General features: G+C 45.2%; 2 protein-coding genes across 4 annotated transcripts; one reads left to right on the forward strand and one right to left on the reverse strand.

The window, feature by feature from the left end:
- Positions 1–256: 256 nt before the first annotated feature.
- On the forward strand, positions 257–5,754 carry LOC129838856 (protein mono-ADP-ribosyltransferase PARP12-like). The gene is made up of 7 exons (XM_055906081.1): positions 257–751; positions 1,009–1,144; positions 2,957–3,225; positions 3,384–3,468; positions 3,579–3,709; positions 3,938–4,086; positions 4,293–5,754. Exons 1-7 carry the CDS (start codon positions 468–470, stop codon positions 4,931–4,933), a joined length of 1,695 nt encoding a protein of 564 aa, XP_055762056.1. The 5' UTR covers positions 257–467; the 3' UTR covers positions 4,934–5,754.
- A 102-nt stretch (positions 5,755–5,856) lies between these two features.
- On the reverse strand, positions 5,857–18,460 carry LOC129838647 (mucin-2-like). Of its 3 annotated transcripts, none has more exons than XM_055905764.1 (9): positions 18,125–18,460; positions 9,338–9,461; positions 9,043–9,208; positions 8,816–8,936; positions 8,653–8,734; positions 8,383–8,470; positions 8,150–8,280; positions 7,879–8,030; positions 5,857–7,773 (listed from the first exon to the last, which is right to left on the reverse strand). In XM_055905764.1, the coding sequence occupies exons 3-9, from the start codon at positions 9,175–9,177 to the stop codon at positions 6,269–6,271; spliced, it is 2,214 nt and encodes a 737-aa protein (XP_055761739.1). In that variant the 5' UTR covers positions 9,178–9,208; positions 9,338–9,461; positions 18,125–18,460; the 3' UTR covers positions 5,857–6,268. The 3 variants fall into 3 exon arrangements, with proteins under 3 accessions (XP_055761739.1, XP_055761738.1, XP_055761737.1); XM_055905763.1 differs by lacking the exon at positions 18,125–18,460 and adding an exon at positions 17,981–18,114; XM_055905762.1 differs by lacking the exons at positions 9,338–9,461; positions 18,125–18,460 and having other exon boundaries at positions 9,043–9,322.
- Between the last annotated feature and the right edge of the window lie 3,242 nt (positions 18,461–21,702).

The following is a 21,702-nucleotide window of genomic DNA, read 5'->3' on the forward strand; positions in this document are numbered from 1 at the left end:
TCTCATTATTGCAATAATTAATCAATATAAAATTAAGATGATTGTTTGAAGAAATGACCAAGTCTCTCTCAGGACTGAATTTCCACAACACAATGTCAGAAATGAATTTTTGGGGGATAAAAATCATCTTTATTGACATTAAACTGAATCAATGACTCACTACTGCTGCTCCTGTGTGTCTAACAGGCCTATTGTGATGTAAATGAAGGTTCCACATGCCACTGGGACAGAGTTCAATTTGAGTATTTAAAAGGGTGTGTTCTGTCATTAGTGTGTTCCATTGCCTGTTTGTTATACTTGGCTACCTTCATAATAGGGGAGTGGTTACATATGCTGTAAGTTTCATTTAGTCAGAAATAGTTTTGTCGCATGCTGGTCACCTGTTTTGTAGTTAATGAAGGGCAAAGTTCTACTTCAGATTTGACAATATATGTACAGTTTTGCGAGGGCCAACAGTCAGGTGTCCTATGGTGACTGACATGGATACAACAGCTCTGATCTACAAGGTCCTCTGTGCCCAAAATGGGTCCTTTGAGCTGGGAGAATTACATGCCAACATTAGCACGATGGAAGATGACCTGGAAAGTGTTTTAGGGAATCAGGAGATGTTTACCAGGGCTGTCTCTAAGGGAAACAAACTGATAGTTGCCAAGACGAAGATGAGGTTATGCAGAGCTAATGGATGTAGTGGCTGCAGCAATTTACACCTGTGTAAGTTTTATCTGTATGGAACATGTCCATCCAATGAGAGGTAAACTTTTTTTACTTTACTGTTTGTTTTTACTCCGGAAGTTATTTACCCGTCATATTACTTCTATTAATTCTACTATTATTTCTGAAATGTTCTAAATTCATGTGGTCTTACAGAATGTGACAGGTAATGCACTACAGTATAAATGTCAATTGCTACAGGTTCATGGCAGTTTGTAGATTTGACATTTAAGGAAAACCTAATATATGTTTTAAAGAGCTTAATAAGAAATCGCCTCTCGTTCTTGTGATTTCCAGACAAGGATGCCGTCTCTGCCATGAGATGACATCAGAGCATAACATCAGAGTCCTGAGAGAGCATTATCTGGAGGAACTGGACAGGAAGGAGCTTTGTACATTACTGCTGCAGAATGACAACGCCCTTTTACCCCCAGTATGTGCGTTATAGGCATTCGGGAAGGATTCAGACCCCTTGACTTTTTCCACATTTTGTTACGTAACAGCCTTATTCTAAAAAAAATAATAATAATTATCCTCAATAATCAACACACAATACCCCATAATGACGAAGAAAAAACTGTTTTGACATTTTTACAAATGCATTAAAAAGAAAAAGCAGAAATACCTTTTTTACAAACGCATTCAGACCCTTTGCTATGAGACTCTAAATTGAGCTCACATGCATCCGGTTTCCATTGATCATCCTTGAGATGTCTCTACAACTTGATTGGAGTCCCCCTGTGGTAAATGCAATTGATTGGACATGATTTGAAAAGGCACACACCTGTCTATATAAGGTCACACAGTTGGCAGTGCATGTCAGATCTAAAACCAAGCCATGAGGTGGAAGGAATTAGAGAGAGAGAGAGCTGCCATCATTCTTAAATGGAAGAAGTTTGGAACCACCAAGACTTTTCCTAGAGCTGCACGCCCATCCAAGCTGAGCAATTATAGAAGAAGGGCCTTGGTCAGGGAGGTGACCAAGAACCCGATGGTCACTCTGACAGAGCTCCAGAGTTCCTCTGTGGAGATGGGAGAACCTTCCAGAAGGACAACCATCTCTGCAACACTCCATCAATCAGGCCTTTATGGTAGAGTAGCCAGATTGAAGCCACTCTTCAGTAAAAGGCCCATAACAGCCTGCTTGGAATTTGCCAAAAGGCACCTAAAGGATTCTCAGACCAAGAGAAACAAGATTATCTGGTCTGATGACATCCAAGATTGAACTATTTGGCCTGAATGCCAAGTGTCACGACTGAAGGAAACCTGGCACCATCCCTACGGTGAAGCATGGTGGTGGCAGAATCATGCTTTGGGGATGTTTTTAAGTGTCAGGGACTGGGAGACTAGTCAAGATCGAGGGAAAGATGAATGGAGCAAGTACAGAGAGATCCTTGATGAAAACCTGCTCCAGAGTGCTCAGGACCTCAGACTGGGGCGAAGGTTCACCTTCCAACAGGACAACGACCCTAAGTACACAGCCAAGACAACGCAGGGGTGGCTTCGGGACAAGTCTTCTGAATGTCCTTGAGTGGCCCAGCCAGAGCCCGGACTTGAACCCGATCTAACATCTCTGGAGAGACTTGAAAATAGCTGTGCATAGATGCTCTCGATCCAACCTGGCAGAGCTTGACAGGATCTGCAGAGAAGAATGGGAGAAGACTCAAGGCTGTAATCGCTGCCAAAGATGCTTCAACAATGTACTGAGTAAAGGGTCTGGATAATTATGTAAATGACATATTTCCGTATTTTTCTAAAAACCTGTTTTTGCTTTGTCATTATTGGGTATTGGGTGTAGATTGATGAGGGGAAAAAAATAATTAATCAATTTTAGAATAAGGCTGTAACGTAACACAATGTGGAAAAAGTCAAGGGGTCTGAATACTTTCTGAATGTTTATGTCAGCCACTTTTCAATTACATTGAATTCACACTTAAAGATGCAACGCCAGCAGGGAACATGAGCTGATTCTTACTTTTGATTCACAGGCATTGTATATTCAATGTGTATTTCCCCACGTCCAAATTGACTACTGATGAATGCACAGACTTGAGGCTATCATCCTAGTATGTGTACTAAACTGAGCGTGTAAAAATTATGTATTTTAATTGGGAATTGGGACTTTGAATTGGGATATCTATAAAAATGATGTATTTGAATTGGGACTGATGCACTTAAACAGAGTTTGCACTTATCCAATGTCCTTATCAAGCCCTCATCAGGAGTGGTCTGTATTTGTCTCCAGGTTTGCTTCACATACAACAAAGGTAGTGGAGAGTATGGCTATTGTCCTGACAAAGGGAGCTGCAGAAGACTCCATGTCTGTGAGCGCTACATTACAGGAACCTGTGCTGCAGACGTGGACTGTGGCAGGTCTCACGACTTCTACGAGCCCCACCCACTCAACACCCTGCAGCAGAGGGGAGTACCTAATGAACTGGTGGCATCCATATTGTCCACCTACCGCAACATCCAGGCAATCGGGCATACTAATGATGCTAGTAACACACTTTGGTAAGAGACCTTGTAGAGTAGACTACAGTAACCTCGGTCCCCGGGATCACTTTGCTATTGGATATGAATTAGGAGAGAGAGCTGCCAGGTGGATAAGATTATACTTTACTGATTGTATTTTATTATAATGCTGTCTAACTTTCTCTACTTATCCTCAGCAAAAAAGACTCTGACTGCCTGCTGAAATCCAAAGCTTTACCCAGTCACTGGGATAAATCTTCAGTACCTGAAACTGGATTCAAGGTTCATTATCACTTTTTAACTCATAAGATCTTCCATCTGGTCAGAAGGCAGTGCATTATAAAGCTATTACATTGGTAAAGGTATGTTCTTTTCAAATGCATTCTCTCTAGAGGGTTGCTCTGCAGAGTTCCTCAGCTGAGCACAAGAATATTCTGGATTTTTTCCATCATACTATGACTGGCTTCAGTGTGAAGAGTATTGAGAGGGTGCAGAATTGGATCCTGTGGGAGGTCTTTTCGTGGTAAGAATCACAACTCCTCATGCCAAAAGAAATGTAATCTACCCAAGAAATATGTTCATATTGTCTGCATTAATCAAAGCAGTTACAACATAACATATGCAAACAGATGTAACATGTTAATGGTAACTGGTACTTAGATTCTAGTAGCAAACAAGCAGACACTCACAAATGCTGAGGTGGCATGCCAATAAAGATACTGACAAATTAATCTGTTGTTCCTCTCCCAAGGCAAGGAGATGTGATGAGAAAAACAAACGCAGGGAAGGACAATGAGAAGCAGCTCTTCTATGGAACAGACTCCAAACACGTGGACGCTATATGCCTGCAGAACATGGACTGGAGGATCGGTGGAACACAAGGAACACCCTATGGGCAAGGTGAGTTCTGTATTTTATGTGATATTTAATAGATTAAGTTTATATAAGAATTTGTTATGTTACGTGGAAATGGCATTGGACAACATCTTTTTTTCTATTCTTTCACATCACATTGTGGAATTACAGTGGAAAAGTTGACAGAACAAATGTCTTTGTAATGTCACACTGTCACTGTGATTGTTCTAATTCTAACCATCTCTTTCCAGGAAGCTACTTTTCTAAGGATGCCAAGTTCTCCCACAGCTACACCAGCCAGTCAGGAGTTAGGTCCATGTTTGTTTGTCGTGTGCTGGTGGGAAATTACACACAAGGACACTCCAGCTACCTCTGCCCCCCTTCAAAAGATGGAAGTCACACCACTTCCTATGACAGCTGTGTGGATGATATCTACAACCCCTCTGTATTTATGGTGGTCGGGAAGCACCAGGTTTACCCAGAGTACCTTATTCAGTACAGGGAAGGGTCCAGGCCTGAGACCTATGTTCCATCACCTAACTTTGTCCAAAACCAGAGCCACCACAAAATGCACTGGCAACCTATTCCAGTCATGCTACACTCACAAGCCACCCCTGTGCTGCCCAACAATGCAAGGTTCAGATCTCCTTGCCCAACAGGACAGAGAACCCCCAGGCCTACCTTGACACATGCTTCTGCACAGTTTGGCTCCCTGAACTCCTTGACACATCCATTGTTTCAGCCAGGTCTGATGACTTACGTTTCTCATCCACCACCCTGGGTCGGCTCTATGACCTCCATACCACGCGCACCTCCATCAAGGACAAGAAGATCACAGTTTACTAAAATGAAAGCAAAAAGTAAATCTATGGCATCACTAGATAATCTATAAGTCTGTAAGGGCTGTTGTCCTCCTCTTCCTCAGATGAGGAGAGGAGAGAAGGATCAGTGGACCAATACGCAGCAGTAGGGAAATAAGCCATCTCTTTATTTGAAACGACGGCAACACGAAAACAAAACACTTACAAAATTACAAAACGACGTAGACGAAAACCTGAACATGAACTTACATAACTAAACGTAGAACTCACGGACAGGAACAGACTACATCAAAACGAACGAACAGCCAAACAGTCCCGTATGGTACAGACATGAACGAAACAGGAGACAATCACCCACAAACAAACAGTGAGAACACCCTACCTAAATATGACTCTCAATTAGAGGAAAACGCAAAACACCTGCCTCTAATTAAGAGCCATACCAGGCAACCCAAAACCAACATAGAAACAGAAAACATAGACTGCCCACCCAAAACACACGCCCTGACCATAAACACATACAAAAACAACAGAAAACAGGTCAGGAATGTTACAAAGTCTTGGTAGTCAATTTTTTCTTTTGAAATTTAGGGGGAAATTACCTTTATGTATAAATAAATTGTATTTATGGACTTTATTTTAAAATGATGTTTTAGCTGTTGGTAGAGCATGGCGTATGTAATACCAGGGTAGTGGTTTTTATTCCCTGGACCACCCATACGTAAAGTGAATGCATGCATGTCTGTAAATCACTTTGGATAAAAGAGTCTGATAAATGGCATATCATGTAGTTCAGACAGTGTTGACAAAATAATCAGAATTGGGCTGCCTGTGTAAATGCAGTCATGGTAGTTTCTGAATGCACAACTGCATTAAAAAAAATCTGTCTACTTTTTGTTTGTTTTCTTCCCCCTAGGGGTGATGTTGCTGAACTGCACCCTACTTCTTCTGCATTACTCCACACCATTAGTCAAACAAACATCCAGTCAATTACTTTCTATTGGTCATTTAGTTTATTTAGTTGAATACACAGAAAACACAGAAATCCAACTACTTTACAAAATGTGTCAGCAGACCAGAAGTCCCAGAGTAAAGGAAACGTGCTCATCATATTCCTTTTTACTAGTTGAACGTCACAGGAGGCTGCTGAGGGGAGAACGGCTCATAATAATGGCCAAAACGAAGGAAATTGAATGGCATCAAACACCTGGAAACTATGAGTTTGATACCATTCCACCTATTCCACTCCAGTCATTACCACAAGACCGTTCTCCCAAATTAAGGTGTCACCAACCTCCTGTGTTGAACATCATTCTGGTTTGTTGTAAGGGTTGCAAGGGTTTAACACACCAACTATGCATATTTAACATGAAAATGCAATTATCATTCAGAAACACTACAAATTGTCAACAGGTTGAGCTTTGACCACCAAATTGTTTAATTAAATCCTGCACTCTAGATGATGTGATAGTAGCAGATGTGTCAGAAGTAGTGGTCGATGTGGAGTGGTGAGACCCCAAGAGCGTGGAAGAGTCTGTAGAAGTGGGGGTGTATGATGAGTGAGAAGGTGTGTGGTAAGGTGTGCTCAATGAGTATGAAGGGGATAGTGAGTGAGAGGTACTGCTGGCAGGGAGACTGTGAGTAGTAGTCGTTGAGCTGGTGTGAGCCTGAGAGGGTGTGTCAGTTGAACGGGAAAGTGTGCGAGAAGGGGGGCTGGCAGGGGTAGTGAGTGTGCGAAAGGGGTTGCTTGAGCGAATGAGTGTGCGAGTGTGGGCAGTGCCAGGGGTAATGAGTGTGCGAGAGGGGGCACTGACTGAGGGAGTGAGTGTGCGAGAGGGGGTACTGGCTGGGGTAGTGGGTGTACGAGAGGGGGTACTGGCTGGGGTAGTGGGTGTACGAGAGGGGGTACTGGCTGGGGAAGTGGGTGTACGAGAGGGGGTACTGGCTGGGGTAATGCGTGTATAAGACAGGGTACTAGCTGGGGTAGTGGGTGTACGAGAGGGGGTACTGGCTGGGGTAGTGGGTGTACTGGCTGGGGTAATGCGTGTACGAGAGGGGGTACTGGCTGGGGTAATGCGTGTACGAGAGGGGATACTGGCTGGGGTAATGCGTTTAGGAGGGGGGGTACTGGCTGGGGTAACGCGTGTATAAGACAGGGTACTAGCTGGGGTAATGCGTGTATAAGAGGGGGTACTGGCTGGGGTAGGTAGTGTATAAGAGGGGGTAGTGGGTGTATAAGAGGGGGTGCTGGGTGGGGTAGTGGGTGTACGAGAGGTGGTGCTGGCTTGGGTAATAAGTTTATGAGGGAGTTTGCTGAATGAGGGAGTGTAAGACCAATTAGCTTGGCCTAGGGTGGTATCCACCAATTGAGAACTTGGGGCTAGCTTCATGATGACTGCAGATTGACTGAATCCCAATGAGGTTTGGGCGGGTTTTGGGAGACGTGAAGGGGGAAGAGAATTGGTTGGATTAGAGAAAGTGGTGGCTGCTTGAGATGGATTCAAAGTGGAAGTGGATGGAACTCGAGAGTTTGACAGCGTAGCAGCAGCTGCTGCTGCTTGAATCCGGTTGGATGTTGGGTATTGGACTATGTAAGTGGATTGGATAGAGACAGTTTTGGGAGGAGCTGGAGCCGAAGAGGACAAGTGCATGACGCCATCATCGTATTTGATGAGGAACTCGGGGTACACCTGGTGCTTTTCAAACACCACATATATGGATGGGTTCAGGACATTGTCCACACAGCTGTCATAGAGAGTGGGGCTTCCCTCGCCTTTTGGAGGGGGGCGACGGAGGTCCGAGTTCCCTTGTGTGTAGTCACCAACAAGCACCCGACAAACAAACATGGACCTCACTCCTGAGTGGCTGATGAAGCAGTGTGAGTACTTGGCATCCCTGGCAAAGTAACTCCCTAAAACAGAGAAGATCATCAGTAAAACAAAATGACTGACTATAATGAGATCATGACTGCTTCTAAAATCTGACTACACTTCTGACAGTTGGTTACATGAGGTACCTTCGCCATACACAGTTCCATTTGTTCCACACAGCCTCCAGTCGAAGTTATCTCTGCAAATGGCGTCTACGTTTTTTGGGTCCGTTCCGTGGAAGAGATGTAGCTCCTTGCTGTTTTTACCTCCACTGTTTTTCTTCATCAAATCTCTTTTCCTGAGAAAACAGGGGTAAAAACATTAGCTGCTTCCTCATAATCTTGTTCAAGCCAGGGTTTACTTAGTAGTTTGGAAGTAACATGCTAGGATTGTGTGTGAGAGTTGATGTAAACATACCACTGGAAGACTTCCCAGAGGTCCCTGTTTTGGACCCTCTCGATGCTGGTGATTTGGAAGCCCCTCATGGTGTTGTTGAAAAGTCTCTGGACCTTCTGATAGTCCCTGTCAGAACTCAGAAGAGTGACTGTCTGCAGGAGGGGAAAACAAAATAGTTGTCACTGCTAAAACAAAAAGTTGAACACTAACCTTCCTGTAAGCCTAAGCAGAATAAACACATGTAAACAAGTGACCTTATATCCAATGTCAGGTATGGCAGACTTGTCCCAAAATCCAGGAACATCTCTGAAATTCTGAGAGGAGTTGCATGTTCTATTTGTCCTGAGGATAAATATAGAAGGGAACATGACATACAACACTAAGAAAATAAGTAGCTCAATTTTATACCTATATTTATTTCTCCACTTATTATCTAAATATTGATTATGCAATTGTGAGTGTTTATTAGGTTAAATACAGAACATGGTGAACATCCTCTTAGTTCCTCCTCATCCGTACATTACCTGCTGTCTGCAGTTGAAACAAGCACAGGACGACGCCTGACCATCCTTACAGTACCGTATCTTTTGTTTTTTTGCGTCATGTCTGTAATTATGAGAATAACTATTTGAACCATGTCTGTTGTAAATTAAATATATTTTGTGCAAGAGTGTTGATGTGTGTTACCTCTGAAACTCAGCTCATAAGACTGCTGGCCTGCAGTGAACTTCACCACAGCACTTTGATCCTCCTGGAACCTTTTCTCAAGGTCTTCACTGGTGATGGATGACAATCTGTGCATCTCTTTCTGTGATTTATAGAAAAAAACTCAAATTCAAGGGGAATAACAGTTTACTATCTCTATTATTGTCCTCATAACACATCAGCCTGTTTGAGTGTTTTACACCACTTACAATGGATGCGTACTGGACCCATTTGCCGTACTCGTCCTCCCAGAACCACGCCCACTCTGTGGTGAGTACGCAGATGGGCTCGGTCACAGATGAAACTGTGGAGGGACGGTGAACTTCACTGAATCCAAGGCTCATGGCTTCAAAATGTACACACTTGGATCCCTCGCTGGGAAGCCATAAGAAAATGCCAATGGTAAAGCAACCAATCCCCATTTCCAATTCCAATACCAAGAATGTACTTCATTCACACTGTGAAATATTTGTATCTAGTTGAATATGATATAACATACTGCACCTTTGTATCTTAGAAGGGTCACAGAAGTCTCTAGATCGTTGTTTTTCTGGCAGGGCAAACGAAGTCTGAACGTTCTTCACTTCCCAATTGTAGGGCCTTTTATAGTGGATGCTCCGGCATTAATCTGAACAGACGTTAGGTTTATATAACAGACGTTACAGTTATGTAACAGTGTGTCATGAGACTCGTGTTAGCCAGAAGGACAACAGAATATCTTGCCATGGCCTCCATTCACAAAATCGATGCTAGTCTTCTACTGTTGCTTTGAAAGGTTTATCAAATAAAGCACAACATAGTGCATGATTGTGGATGTACAGTACATGGTTGTATGTTGTCCTATGAGGAGGATATGGTATTGTGTATCTACTGACAACCTTTAGATCTAGATAAACTCATATCCAGCCAGCTATCCTGGATTCTGCCTGAGTAAAAAAAGGGGGGAAAAGTTCCCCTGATCGCAGGTGTTCTACCAAAGCAAACGTGGGAAAGTTAAAGATCCCAGCAACGCTCTCCCTCTTTAACTTTACCTCCTAGTTTGCAGTCCCCCTTGGCAAAGAACAGCCAGATCTCATTCCTCACCGTAAACAAACAAACAACTCGAGGTGCCATAAAAGAAATGCACCCCTCCCCAATGTTAATATTTTCAAACGACCCTCCCCTTGTACTGCAGAAAAAGTGAACACCCTCTCCCCTTATTGAATTAACTAAAAAAAATGTACGTCCACAAATAACAATAACTGCAGCGACCCTGTGTTTATAAACCTGGATATCAACTTTGCCACTTCAGCATGCTTTTGTGGCACAGTCGATGGCTACGGGCCAGAAGGTTGAGGGTTTGCCGACCATCACGGACAAATTAACTCTCCCTTCCTGTTTCATTAGACCTACACTACGACCAGAACCAGCTGCAGACAATGATCCGCTAAATGGAAATCTGATTTTCAAAATGTTTATGCTATAATTATATTTGCAACAAATTTTCCACCAGCAGGTTTCGTACCAATGCACCACAACCAATAAGGAAAGCATACCTACTGGGCACAAACTGGTTGAATCAACGTTGTTTCAATGTAATTTGTCAACGTATTGTGACATGGAATCTATGTTTAAAATACATTGGATTTGCAAAAAGTAATCAACGTAAACTGTTGTTTTGAGGGTGAAATTTCAACCACAGGATTATGTCATCATGGTAACCAATTTTCAACATTGTCAAACTTCATATGAAATATTTTGAATTTGTACCTTTGAAACAACGTTAGATCTTCAACGTTATTTCCACTATAAGAAAAAATCTATAGGCTGGGCAGCACCTCCTACTGGAGAATTAATATATCTACAGCTACCATTTGGTTTTCCATCCAGGGTTTTAATCAAGCCCAGCCCTGCTTATCTTTGATATTTGTCACAGACTACTACCAATGTGCTATCGTGAGAATGATTATTACACATGCTCCAATTAAAAATATAATATCATTCACTATCGAAGTCATTTCAGAGAGAAGATTTAACTGATCAAATGAAATGTAACCATACTTGAGTGAATCATATTGTTACGAATCCCGCCGAGGATGGTGCCTCTTCCCGTTCGGGCGGCGCTCGGCGGTCGTCGTCTCCGGTCTACTAGCTGCCACCGATCCCCTTTTCTGTTTTCTTTTTAGTTGGTCTAATTTGTTTCACCTGTTGTGTGTTTAGGTTAGGGGTTATTTAAACCCAGTTTGCCCGCTGACTTTTGTGCGGGCTTGTTTTTCTGTTTCGTGTTGGTGGTGTTCAGTAGTGGATTTCTGTGATACATTTTTCCTTGGACAGTATTCTTTACGCGCCCAGTGTTTTGTGTGGCGTCGCCGTATTGTATGTTATTTCTATAAGGAAATAAATATCCACTCGTTGAAGATATTCCTGCTCTCTGCACCTGACTCTTTTATTCCACCACTGGAAGTGTTACAGAAGCCCGCACCATTACATGGAGTCAGCAGGAGCAGCAACCACCCCTCTTCCATCGATGGAGGAGCGTGTTCTTCATCACACCGCCGTTCTCCATCGGATAGGGTCGGCGATGGATATGATGATGGAGAGGATGGAACGATGGGAGAGGAGTGGTATCCCGACATCTACACCAGCTCCTTCCCAGACGGCGCAACCTTCTCCATCAACGTCGGCATCTGGTTCAGGCGCATTGCGTCTCGCGCTCCCAAGGGAGTACGACGGAGCGGTGGCTGGGTGTCAGAGGTTTTTGCTCCAGTTGGAGCTCTACTTGGCCACCGTTCATCCGACTCCCTTTGGAGAGGAGAGTGTTAGCCTCCTCATCTCCTGTCTGACGGGTAGAGCCCTGGAATGGGCTAATGCGGTCTGGAACGGCCCAGACTCGGTTCGAGACCACTACCCAGAGTTCACCCGCCGCTTTCGGGCCGTATTTGACCACCCTCAGGAGGGCCGAGCGGTGGGTGAGCGACTGTTCCACCTCAGACAGGAGACGAGGAGTGCGCAAGACTTCGCCTTGGAGTTCCGGACCTTGGCTGCTGGTGCGGGGTGGAATGACAGGGCCCTGATGGACCATTATCGATGTAGCCTTCGGGAGGACGTCCGTCGGGAGCTAGCTTGTCGAGACACTACACTCTCTCTCGATGAGCTAATTGACATGTCTATACGACTGGACAACCTGCTAGCTGCCCGCGGGCGTTCAGAGGGGGTCCTGTCAGTTCCACCTCCCAGCCCTCCCGCTTCAACTCCGATGGAGTTGGGAGGGGCTGCATCTAGGGGGGCCGGAGGAGGTGACTTCTCTTGCACCTATTGTGGCAGGAGAGGACACACTTCAGACCGGTGTTGGAGGAGCGCCTCTGGGAGTAGAGATGGCAGGCGGAATACTCCCTTGTCACCCCAGGTGAGTAGGCACAAGACTCACCCAGAGCTTCCTGTCGGTCACATGTTTTTGGTTATTTTTTTCCCTGCGTTTTTCCCTTCTCTCCAGCATAAGGCGCTCGTAGACTCAGGCGCAGCTGGGAGTTTTATGGATCGCGGTCTAGCCCGTAAGTTGGGTATTCCATTGGTACAGATAGACCCTCCTTTCCCTGTGCACTCCTTAGATAGCCGACCGCTAGGGTCAGGGCTGATCAGGGAGGCCACGATTCCGCTGGACATGGTAACGCAGGGGGATCATAGGGAGCAGATTAGTTTCTACCTTATTGATTCACCTGGGTTTCCAGTGGTGTTGGGGGTTCCTTGGCTAGCCATTCACAATCCCCTCATTTCCTGGAGACAGGGAGCTCTTCAGGGGTGGTCAGAGGAGTGTTCAGGTAGGTGTGTGGGAGTTTCCATCGGTGCCACCTCGGTGGAGAGTCCAGACCAGGTTTCCACTGTGCGCATTCCCCCAGAATATGCCGATTTGGCTATCGCTTTTAGTAAGAAGAAAGCGACCAAATTACCACCTCATCGACGGTGGGATTGCGTGATAAACCTCCAGGAGAACGCTGCACTTCCCAGGAGTCATGTGTACCCCTTGTCACAGGAGGAGACGTTGGCTATGGAGACATATGTCACGGAAGCTCTGAGACAGGGGTTCATTCGGCCCTCCATGTCACCCGTCTCCTCGAGTTTCTTTTTTGTGAGAAAGAAGGAGGGAGGTCTGCATCCGTGCATTGATTATCGAGGTCTAAATTCAATCACAGTGGGATTTAGTTATCCGCTACCTCTCATCGCTACGGCGGTGGAATCATTCCACGGAGCACGTTTCTTCACAAAACTGGATCTCAGGTGTGCGTATAATCTGGTGCGTATTCGGGGAGGAGACGAGTGGAAAACAGCGTTTAGTACCACATCAGGCCACTATGAGTACCTCGTCATGCCGTATGGGTTAAAGAATGCTCCAGCCGTTTTCCAATCCTTTGTAGATGAGATTCTCAGGGACATGCACGGGCAGGGTGTGGTAGTGTATATTGATGACATCTTGATCTATTCTGCTACACGCGCCGCGCATGTCTCCCTGGTGCGCAGGGTCCTTGGGAGGCTGCTGGAGCATGACCTATACGTCAAGGCTGAGAAATGTGTGTTCTCCAAACAAGCCGTTTCCTTCCTGGGTTATCGCATTTCCACCTCAGGGGTGGTGATGGAGAGTGATCGCGTTAACGCCGTGCGTAATTGGCCGACTCCAACCACGGTAAAGGAGGTGCAGCGGTTTTTAGGGTTTGCCAATTACTACTGGAGGTTTATCCGGGGTTTTGGCCAAGTGGCGGCACCCATTACCTCACTGCTAAAGGGAGGGCCGGTGCGTCTACAGTGGTCGGCCGAGGCAGAGGGAGCTTTCAACCAGTTGAAGGCACGGTTTACTGAGGCTCCCGTGTTGACGCATCCGGACCCTTCATTAGCGTTCATAGTGGAGGTGGATGCGTCCGAGGCTGGTGTTGGAGCCGTGCTATCACAGCGCTCGGGTACGCCACCGAAGCTCCGTCCCTGTGCTTTCTTTTCTAAGAAGCTGGGTCCGGCGGAGCGGAACTATGATGTGGGGGACAGGGAGCTACTAGCTATGGTAAAAGCCCTGAAGGTGTGGAGACACTGGCTTGAGGGGGCTAAGTACCCTTTTCTCATCTGGACTGACCATCGCAATCTGGAGTATATCCGAGAGGCGAGGAGACTGAATCCGCGTCAGGCGAGGTGGGCCATGTTCTTTACTCGTTTTAGATTTACGATCTCTTACCGACCAGGTTCCCTCAACACTAAGGCCGACGCGCTGTCTCGTCTCTATGACACGGATGACCGGCCCATCGATCCGACTCCCATCCTTCCCGCCTCTTATCTGGTGGCTCCGGTGGTATGGGAGGTGGACGCGGACATCGAGCGGGCGTTGAGGGTAGAACCTGCGCCGTCCCAGTGTCCGACTGGCCTTAGGTACGTACCGCTTGGTGTCCGTGATCGATTGATTCGGTGGGCTCACACACTACCTGCTTCGGGTCATCCGGGGGTGGAGAGGACAGTGCGTGGTCTTAGAGGGAAATACTGGTGGCCCACCTTGGCTAAGGACGTGAGACTCTATGTCTCCTCCTGCTCGGTATGCGCTCAGAGTAAGGCTCCTAGGCACCTACCGAGGGGGAAGTTACAACCCCTTCCGGTTCCACAACGGCCATGGTCTCATCTATCGGTAGATTTTTTGACGGATCTTCCTCCATCTCAGGGGAACACTACCATTTTGGTCGTTGTGGATCGGTTCTCTAAGTCCTGTCGTCTCCTCCCATTGCCTGGTCTCCCTACGGCCCTACAGACTGCGGAGGCTCTATTTACCCACGTCTTCCGGCATTACGGGGTGCCGGAGGATATCGTATCTGATCGGGGTCCCCAGTTCACGTCCCGGGTATGGAGGGCGTTTATGGAGCGTCTGGGGGTCTCGGTCAGCCTCACCTCTGGGTATCACCCCGAAAGTAATGGGCAGGTGGAAAGAGTGAACCAGGAGGTGGGTAGGTTTCTGAGGTCGTATTGCCAGGACCGGCCAGGAGAATGGGCGAGGTATGTCCCGTGGGCGGAGTTGGCCCAGAACTCACTCCGCCACTCATCAACGAACATGTCGCCCTTCGAGTGTGTACTGGGGTACCAGCCGGTCCTGGCTCCGTGGCATCAGAGCCAGACTGAAGCTCCTGCGGTGGAGGAGTGGGTACAGCGCTCTAGAGAGACCTGGCGAGCGGTCCAGGACTCTCTCAAGCGGGCCAGTGAACGGCAGAAGAGGAGCGCTGACCGCCACCGCAGTGAGGCCCCTGTGTTCGCACCAGGGGACAGGGTCTGGCTCTCGGCTCGAAACCTGCCCCTCCGCCTGCCCTGCCGGAAGCTGGGGCCGCAGTGTGTGGGGCCATTTAAAGTCCTGAGGAGGATAAACGAGGTGTGTTATAGGTTACAACTTCCCTCTTACTATCGTATTAACCCCTCGTTTCATGTGTCTCTCCTCAGGCCGGTGGTAGCTGGTCCCCTGCAGGAAGGTGAGGTACCGGAGGTCCCTCCTCCCCCTCTCGACATCGAGGGGTCCCCGGCGTATAGGATACGAGCCATTCTGGACTCAAGACGCCGGGTGAGGGGCCTGCAGTACCTCGTGGACTGGGAGGGGTACGGTCCGGAGGAGAGATGCTGGGTACCGGTGGGGGACATTTTGGATCCGTCCCTTTTGAGGGACTTTCACCGCCTCCATCCGGAGCGCCCTGCTCCTCGCCCTCCGGGTCGTCCTCGAGGCCGGAGTCGGCGCGCTGCGGGAGCCGCGCGTCGGGAGGGGGGTACTGTTACGAATCCCGCCGAGGATGGTGCCTCTTCCCGTTCGGGCGGCGCTCGGCGGTCGTCGTCTCCGGTCTACTAGCTGCCACCGATCCCCTTTTCTGTTTTCTTTTTAGTTGGTCTAATTTGTTTCACCTGTTGTGTGTTTAGGTTAGGGGTTATTTAAACCCAGTTTGCCCGCTGACTTTTGTGCGGGCTTGTTTTTCTGTTTCGTGTTGGTGGTGTTCAGTAGTGGATTTCTGTGATACATTTTTCCTTGGACAGTATTCTTTACGCGCCCAGTGTTTTGTGTGGCGTCGCCGTATTGTATGTTATTTCTATAAGGAAATAAATATCCACTCGTTGAAGATATTCCTGCTCTCTGCACCTGACTCTTTTATTCCACCACTGGAAGTGTTACACATATATCATTAAATGATACTATTTAGGCTATAGCATTTGCGAAGTTATCAAAAGCTATTGTTTCTATTCTAACCCAGGATTCAACTAAAAATAGACAATAAATATAGGCCTAAGGGTTTAAGATTTGGTTGATTAAAAGTTAATGTTGCTCACATCTCCATCAAAAATCAAAGTAAAATAATATGACTAAACGCCATCAAACTTTATTTAAAGTGCATTTAAAGTTTGATTTGATTTCATCCAACTCTTTAACTTAGATTTTTATCCAATTTATCCAACATATCAATTATTAATTTGTAGACAAACTGTAATTAAAGCCAGACTAAGTCAGTGGCACAGATGGAACTATCCAAGCAGAGGATAATTCTCCTTCAAATGTTCATATTTGGTTGTGTTGACAACCAAACACAATTAAATATCACTTTTGCAATAGAGTAAATAGCTGTTTGAAAAAAATGTAGACAATAAGAGATCACTGAATTGCACCGGGGTTTTTTGTACAGTATGTATAAACAAGTAATAGTCAGCATATATTTTCATATTTGCCCTTTTAATATAAAGTTTATAAATATGTTAAAAACTTCCAGTGGGAGTATCAGAACAACTTTGGAGGGTGGCCTTTATCTCAAGACATTCACAGCTAAACTACAAAAGCATTTCTGACTCATTCTGCCAATCACCTGACAATTACTAGAAAAGAGGAAGTGTGTTTCACAATAATACCATTTCAGAGGAGAGAAATAAAGAAATGGTCAATTGTGAGGCCATTTGGGAACCTATTACTCACAGTGAGACACTTTCTGCAGAAGTGAGATTAGTAAAAATATATATATATTTTTAAATACCAGGTTGAAACAAACCTTCCATAGTTGGCTGTGGAAAATAAAATGGTAGATTGTGAAACTAATAATGATGAGGCAGTGTGAAAAGGCCTATCCCATAAGAGTGATTTCTGTCTCAAATGGTTGAGAATGTGGGATTCATTCAACAATTCCGAAAAACCTAGGTCACACTTTACATTATGTTGCACTGATATGTGAACAGGAATTTCTCAACTGAGTTGCTCTGTAAATAAACCCATCTCTCATAGCAAAAGTTTGATTTAGTCCTATTCTTTAAGTTAGATTTTTGGTTGAGATGGAGACACGAATCCAACATATCAATTATACATTTGTAGACAAACTGGAATTAAAGACTAAGTCAGTAGCACAGATGGAACTATCCAAGCAGAAGATACATCTCCTTCAAATGTCTGTATTTGGTTGTTTCTAATTTTGTCAGAAAGTTGATTTCATTTCAAATTAAAGTGTACTGTTAGCTAGCTAGCTAATGTTAGCTGGCTGGCTAGCTAGGTAACGTTACGTGTATGATCTGTGCAGTAATATTATTAGAATCTCTGAGCCATTTGCATTGCTAGTTATAGCCTAACACCTTGCCCAAACCGGCTGCGCGCGTGCGCCATCGTGCATTTTGTGCCGTTATTCAAATAGGATTTTCACTGCAGTATCAAATCACATGTTATTTGTCACATGCGCCGAATACAACAGGTGTAGACCTTACAGTGAAATGATTACTTACAAGCCCTTAACCAACAATGCAGGTTTAAGAAAAATACGTGTTAAGTAAAAAACAATAAACAAAAAAGTTTAAAAAGTACCATAAACACTGATATAGGAGTGGCGCATGTAAGCAGATGAGGAAATGTTGGTAGGTGTTACGGAGTCTAGCATACAGAAACATTAGGTTGCAAGAAATGTTGAAGTAAAACCTTCAAACGGGTGAATGTAAACCCGGGGGAAAAGCACTACCATCCCCTGTGCCCATCAAAAACCACAGAACCCTCCCCAAAGCAATACAAATGTTAGACAACGCTGCCCGATTTTGGACCCCTTCTAAAGTGATCATGGAGGGCATGAACTAAATGTTAGAATAACAATTCATGTAAATTAATTTGGACAAAAAACTTTCTGTACATCATAGATATATATGTATGCTTACCTTCCACTACTATTATTGCAGTCCCCTAATAGAGCAAATGTACACAGGTGAAAATAACTTAAACCATCATTAAATCATTGCGGTTTGTATCATCTAACTTTCGTTTTACCAATAATACGTTTGTTTCCGTTGTAGTAAACTCACCCCATTCCGAACAAATTTGCCGCGACATTCAAAGGAGGCTGCAAAGAAAACTAATGGGACTGTAGCGACTGTGTTGACTTCAAAATCTGGGGTATGACCTACGTTTCTATTCAAGCGTTGATCGACATGGTAATGGCTCTATAGTATTGGAGAAAAGTAGAAAAAACTGACTCTCCGTTACATCGTTATGTGTCATGCCGTAACGTACAGCAAGCATAAAGCAACTATTTCTGTCTTACAATCTCTCTCCAACAGGTGCAGCACTTCTCTCATCGTTTAAAAACAAGAAATGGACAATGACGGGGTAAGGGGGATACCTAGTAATTTTATGCATCATCACTGCGAGCATCATGACTCTCAAAGCCCCTGTTAACTTCTGAAGATCACTTTAGCACCACACATTATATAAACTCTTTATAGTGTTTTATTTACACTTTAGAGGTGATAAGTTGGACAGATCGAGTGAAAAAAAGCAGTTTTGCCACACACATCTCTTCTTCTCACTACCACGCATTAGTTTCGCTTCCCCACCCGCCATTTTTAAAAAGACCCGACGGAGCTCGTTGCCTTCTTGAATCATGCAGAAACGGGCAGCGTGGAGTTCATGTAATTGATTCTGTTGAAAGGTGGAGAAATTGTGCTTTACAATGGTATTGACATTACAGTTGATCTGGAAGTATTACGTTTTTTGGGTGCTAATGTCACGTTCCTGACCTTATTTTCCTTTGTTTAGCTTTGTTTAGTTGGTCAGGGCGTGAGCTGGGTGGGCAGTCTATGTTATTCGTTTCTTGTGTAGGTTCATTTGTTAATTAGCCTTATATGGTTCTCAATCAGGGGCAGATGTTTGACGTTTCCTCTGATTGAGAACCATATTAAGGTAGGCTGTTCACACCGTTTGTTGGTGGGTGATTGTCTTCCGTGTCTGTACCACACGGGACTGTTTCGTTTGTTTAGTCTGTTCCTGTTCGTGCGTTCTTCGTGTTATGTAAGTTCTTATGTCCAGGTCGGTCTACGTCGTTATTTTGTAATTTATCAAGTGGGCTTTGTGTTCGTCTTGTTTAAATAAATTCATTATATATTCCACAAAAGCTGCGTTTTGGTCCGATCCCTGCTCCTCCTCAGACGAGGAGGAGAACAATCGTTACAGCTAAAATAAGGTAAATTCTGCGGACCAAGGCGATGTATAAAAATGAGTGAGTTTACGTTACACCGAAATATAAAATAAATCGTTTAGGGCAACAACAAAAAATGTATACATTTCGTCAATGAAATCGGACTCCATCTACTAACTCAGAATATTCCAAAGCTCCCTGATAAGGCCAAATTACTTGTAATACTTTTGAGCTCAGGCATTTTCAGCATGTGCAAATGTTGAATGTCCACGGTTTATAGTGCTTTCAAGACAACTGGGAACTTCAAAAACCACGAGGTTAGTGATCTTCAGGTCGGAACTCGAGGAAGAGGCCGGAGTTCCCGACCTCGAATTCCGAGTTGTGTGAGCTTTCAAAACGATTTTTCCTAGTCTGAGCTCGTTTTTTTCCTGAGTTCCAAGTTGTCTTGGAAGCACTGAAGTCAGGGATCCCAAGTTCCCAATTGTTTTGAACGCGGCATGGTTACACGTGGTCTGTAGTTGTCAGGCCGGTTGGACATACTGCCAAATTCTCTAAAATGACGTTGGAGGCAGTTTATGGTAGAGAAATTAACATAAAATTCTGGCAACAGCTCTGGTGGCCATTCATGCAGTCAGCATTCCAATTGTACGTTACTTTAAAACTTGAGACACCTGTGGCGTTGTGTGACAAAATTGCACAATTTAGAGTGTTCTTTTATTTTTTTCATTTGTCGGAGCTCGTTTTTTTTCTGAGTTCCAAGTTGTCATGAAAGCACTGAAGTCAGAGATTCCATAGTTCCCAGTTGTTTTGAACGCGGCATTCCTCTTTGACCAAGCCAATTGTATCAACTCCTCCAGGGAGTTGAGTGCAGACTAGAGTTATTAAAATTAACCTCCGACTCCTTGGAGTCTCTGCAGTCCATGCTTAAAAAATGTACTCTTAAACCCTTACCCTGTACCTATGTTTATCCTCTGGTGTTGCATGCCTATCTTTGTTTGAAGAAATCCATACGTTTTAATAAAATGTTAATCAAATACAACCACCTACTGTTTCCTCACTGCAATTGCTCTAAGATGTCAACTCAGCATGTCCCTGTGCCAATTGAATCTCAATGAGGTTGCATTTGTTTAACGTTATATTAAAAAGTATGGATTTCAGCAAACAAAGGTACGCAACAGAGGGCCAACATAGGTACACTATATGGGTTTAAAGAATGTACTTTTTTTAAAGTATCGACCGCATAGCGACTGGAAAGAGTCAGAGGTTCATTTGAAAAACTACACTTCTCAAAAAAATAAAGGGAACACCTAAACACAATGTAACTCCAAGTCAATCACACTTCTGTGAAATCAAACTGTCCACTTAGGAAGCAACACTGATTGACAATAAATTTCACATGCTGTTGTGCAAATGGAATAGACAACAGGCGGAAATTATAGGCAATTAGCAAGACACAAAGGAGAGACATAAAGACATAAAGGAGTGGTTCTGCAGGTGGTGACCACAGACCACTTCTCAGTTCCTATGCTTCCTGGCTGATGTTTTGGTCATCTTTGAATGCTGGTGGTGCTTTCACTCTAGTGGTAGCATGAGACGGAGTCTACAACCCACACAAGTGGCTCAGGTAGTGCAGCTCATCCAGGATGGCACATCAATGCGAGCTGTGGCAAGAAGGTTTGCTGTGTCTGTCAGCGTAGTGTCCAGAGCATGGAGGCGCTACCAGGAGACAGGCCAGTACATCAGGAGACGTGGAGGAGGCCGTAGGAGGGCAACAACCCAGCAGCAGGACCGCTACCTCCGCCTTTGTGCAAGGAGGAGCACTGCCAGAGCCCTGCAAAAGGACCTCCAGCAGGCCACAAATGTGCATGTGTCTGCTCAAACGGTCAGAAACAGACTCCATGAGGGCCCGACGTCCACTTGCCAGAGAACACCAAGATTGGCAAATTCACCACTGGCGCCCTGTGCTCTTCACAGATGAAAGCAGGTTCACACTGAGCACATGTGACAGACGTGACAGAGTCTGGAGACGCCGTGGAGAACGTTCTGCTGCCTGCAACATCCTCCAGCATAACCGGTTTGGCGGTGGGTCAGTCATGGTGTGGGGTGGCATTTCTTTGGGGGGATGCACAGCCCTCCATGTGCTCGCCAGAGGTAGCCTGAATGCCATTAGGTACCGAGATTAGATCCTCAGACCCCTTGTGAGACCATATGCTGGTGCGGTTGGCCCTGCGTTCCTCCTAATGCAAGACAATGCTAGACCTCATGTGGCTGGAGTGTGTCATCAGTTCCTGCAAGAGGAAGGCATTGATGCTATGGACTGGCCTGCCCGTTCCCCAGACCTGAATCCAATTGAGCACATCTGGGACATCATGTCTCGCTCCATCCACCAACGCCACGTTGCACCACAGACTTTCCAGGAGTTGGCGGATGCTTTAGTCCAGGTCTGGGAGGAGATCCCTCAGGAGA

This window comes from Salvelinus fontinalis, chromosome 39, assembly GCF_029448725.1.
Source record: "Salvelinus fontinalis isolate EN_2023a chromosome 39, ASM2944872v1, whole genome shotgun sequence".
In the NCBI taxonomy this organism is placed as follows: Eukaryota; Metazoa; Chordata; class Actinopteri; order Salmoniformes; family Salmonidae; genus Salvelinus; species Salvelinus fontinalis.

What these genes read in the sequence shown, in the direction of transcription:
- LOC129838856 (XM_055906081.1), top strand. Translation starts at nt 468, where the DNA reads ATGGTGACTGACATGGATACAACAGCTCTGATCTACAAGGTCCTCTGT. An exon ending in TACCTGAAACTGGATTCAAG is followed by an intron (nt 3,469 to 3,578) that starts GTTCATTATCAC and finishes CATTCTCTCTAG; the next exon opens with AGGGTTGCTCTGCAGAGTTC. An exon ending in AGGAACACCCTATGGGCAAG is followed by an intron (nt 4,087 to 4,292) that starts GTGAGTTCTGTA and finishes ATCTCTTTCCAG; the next exon opens with GAAGCTACTTTTCTAAGGAT.
- LOC129838647 (XM_055905762.1), bottom strand. Translation starts at nt 9,255, where the DNA reads ATGGGGATTGGTTGCTTTACCATTGGCATTTTCTTATGGCTTCCCAGC. An exon ending in GGGTCCAGTACGCATCCATT is followed by an intron (nt 8,937 to 9,042) that starts GTAAGTGGTGTA and finishes TATAAATCACAG; the next exon opens with AAAGAGATGCACAGATTGTC. An exon ending in TGGAACTGTGTATGGCGAAG is followed by an intron (nt 7,774 to 7,878) that starts GTACCTCATGTA and finishes TCTCTGTTTTAG; the next exon opens with GGAGTTACTTTGCCAGGGAT.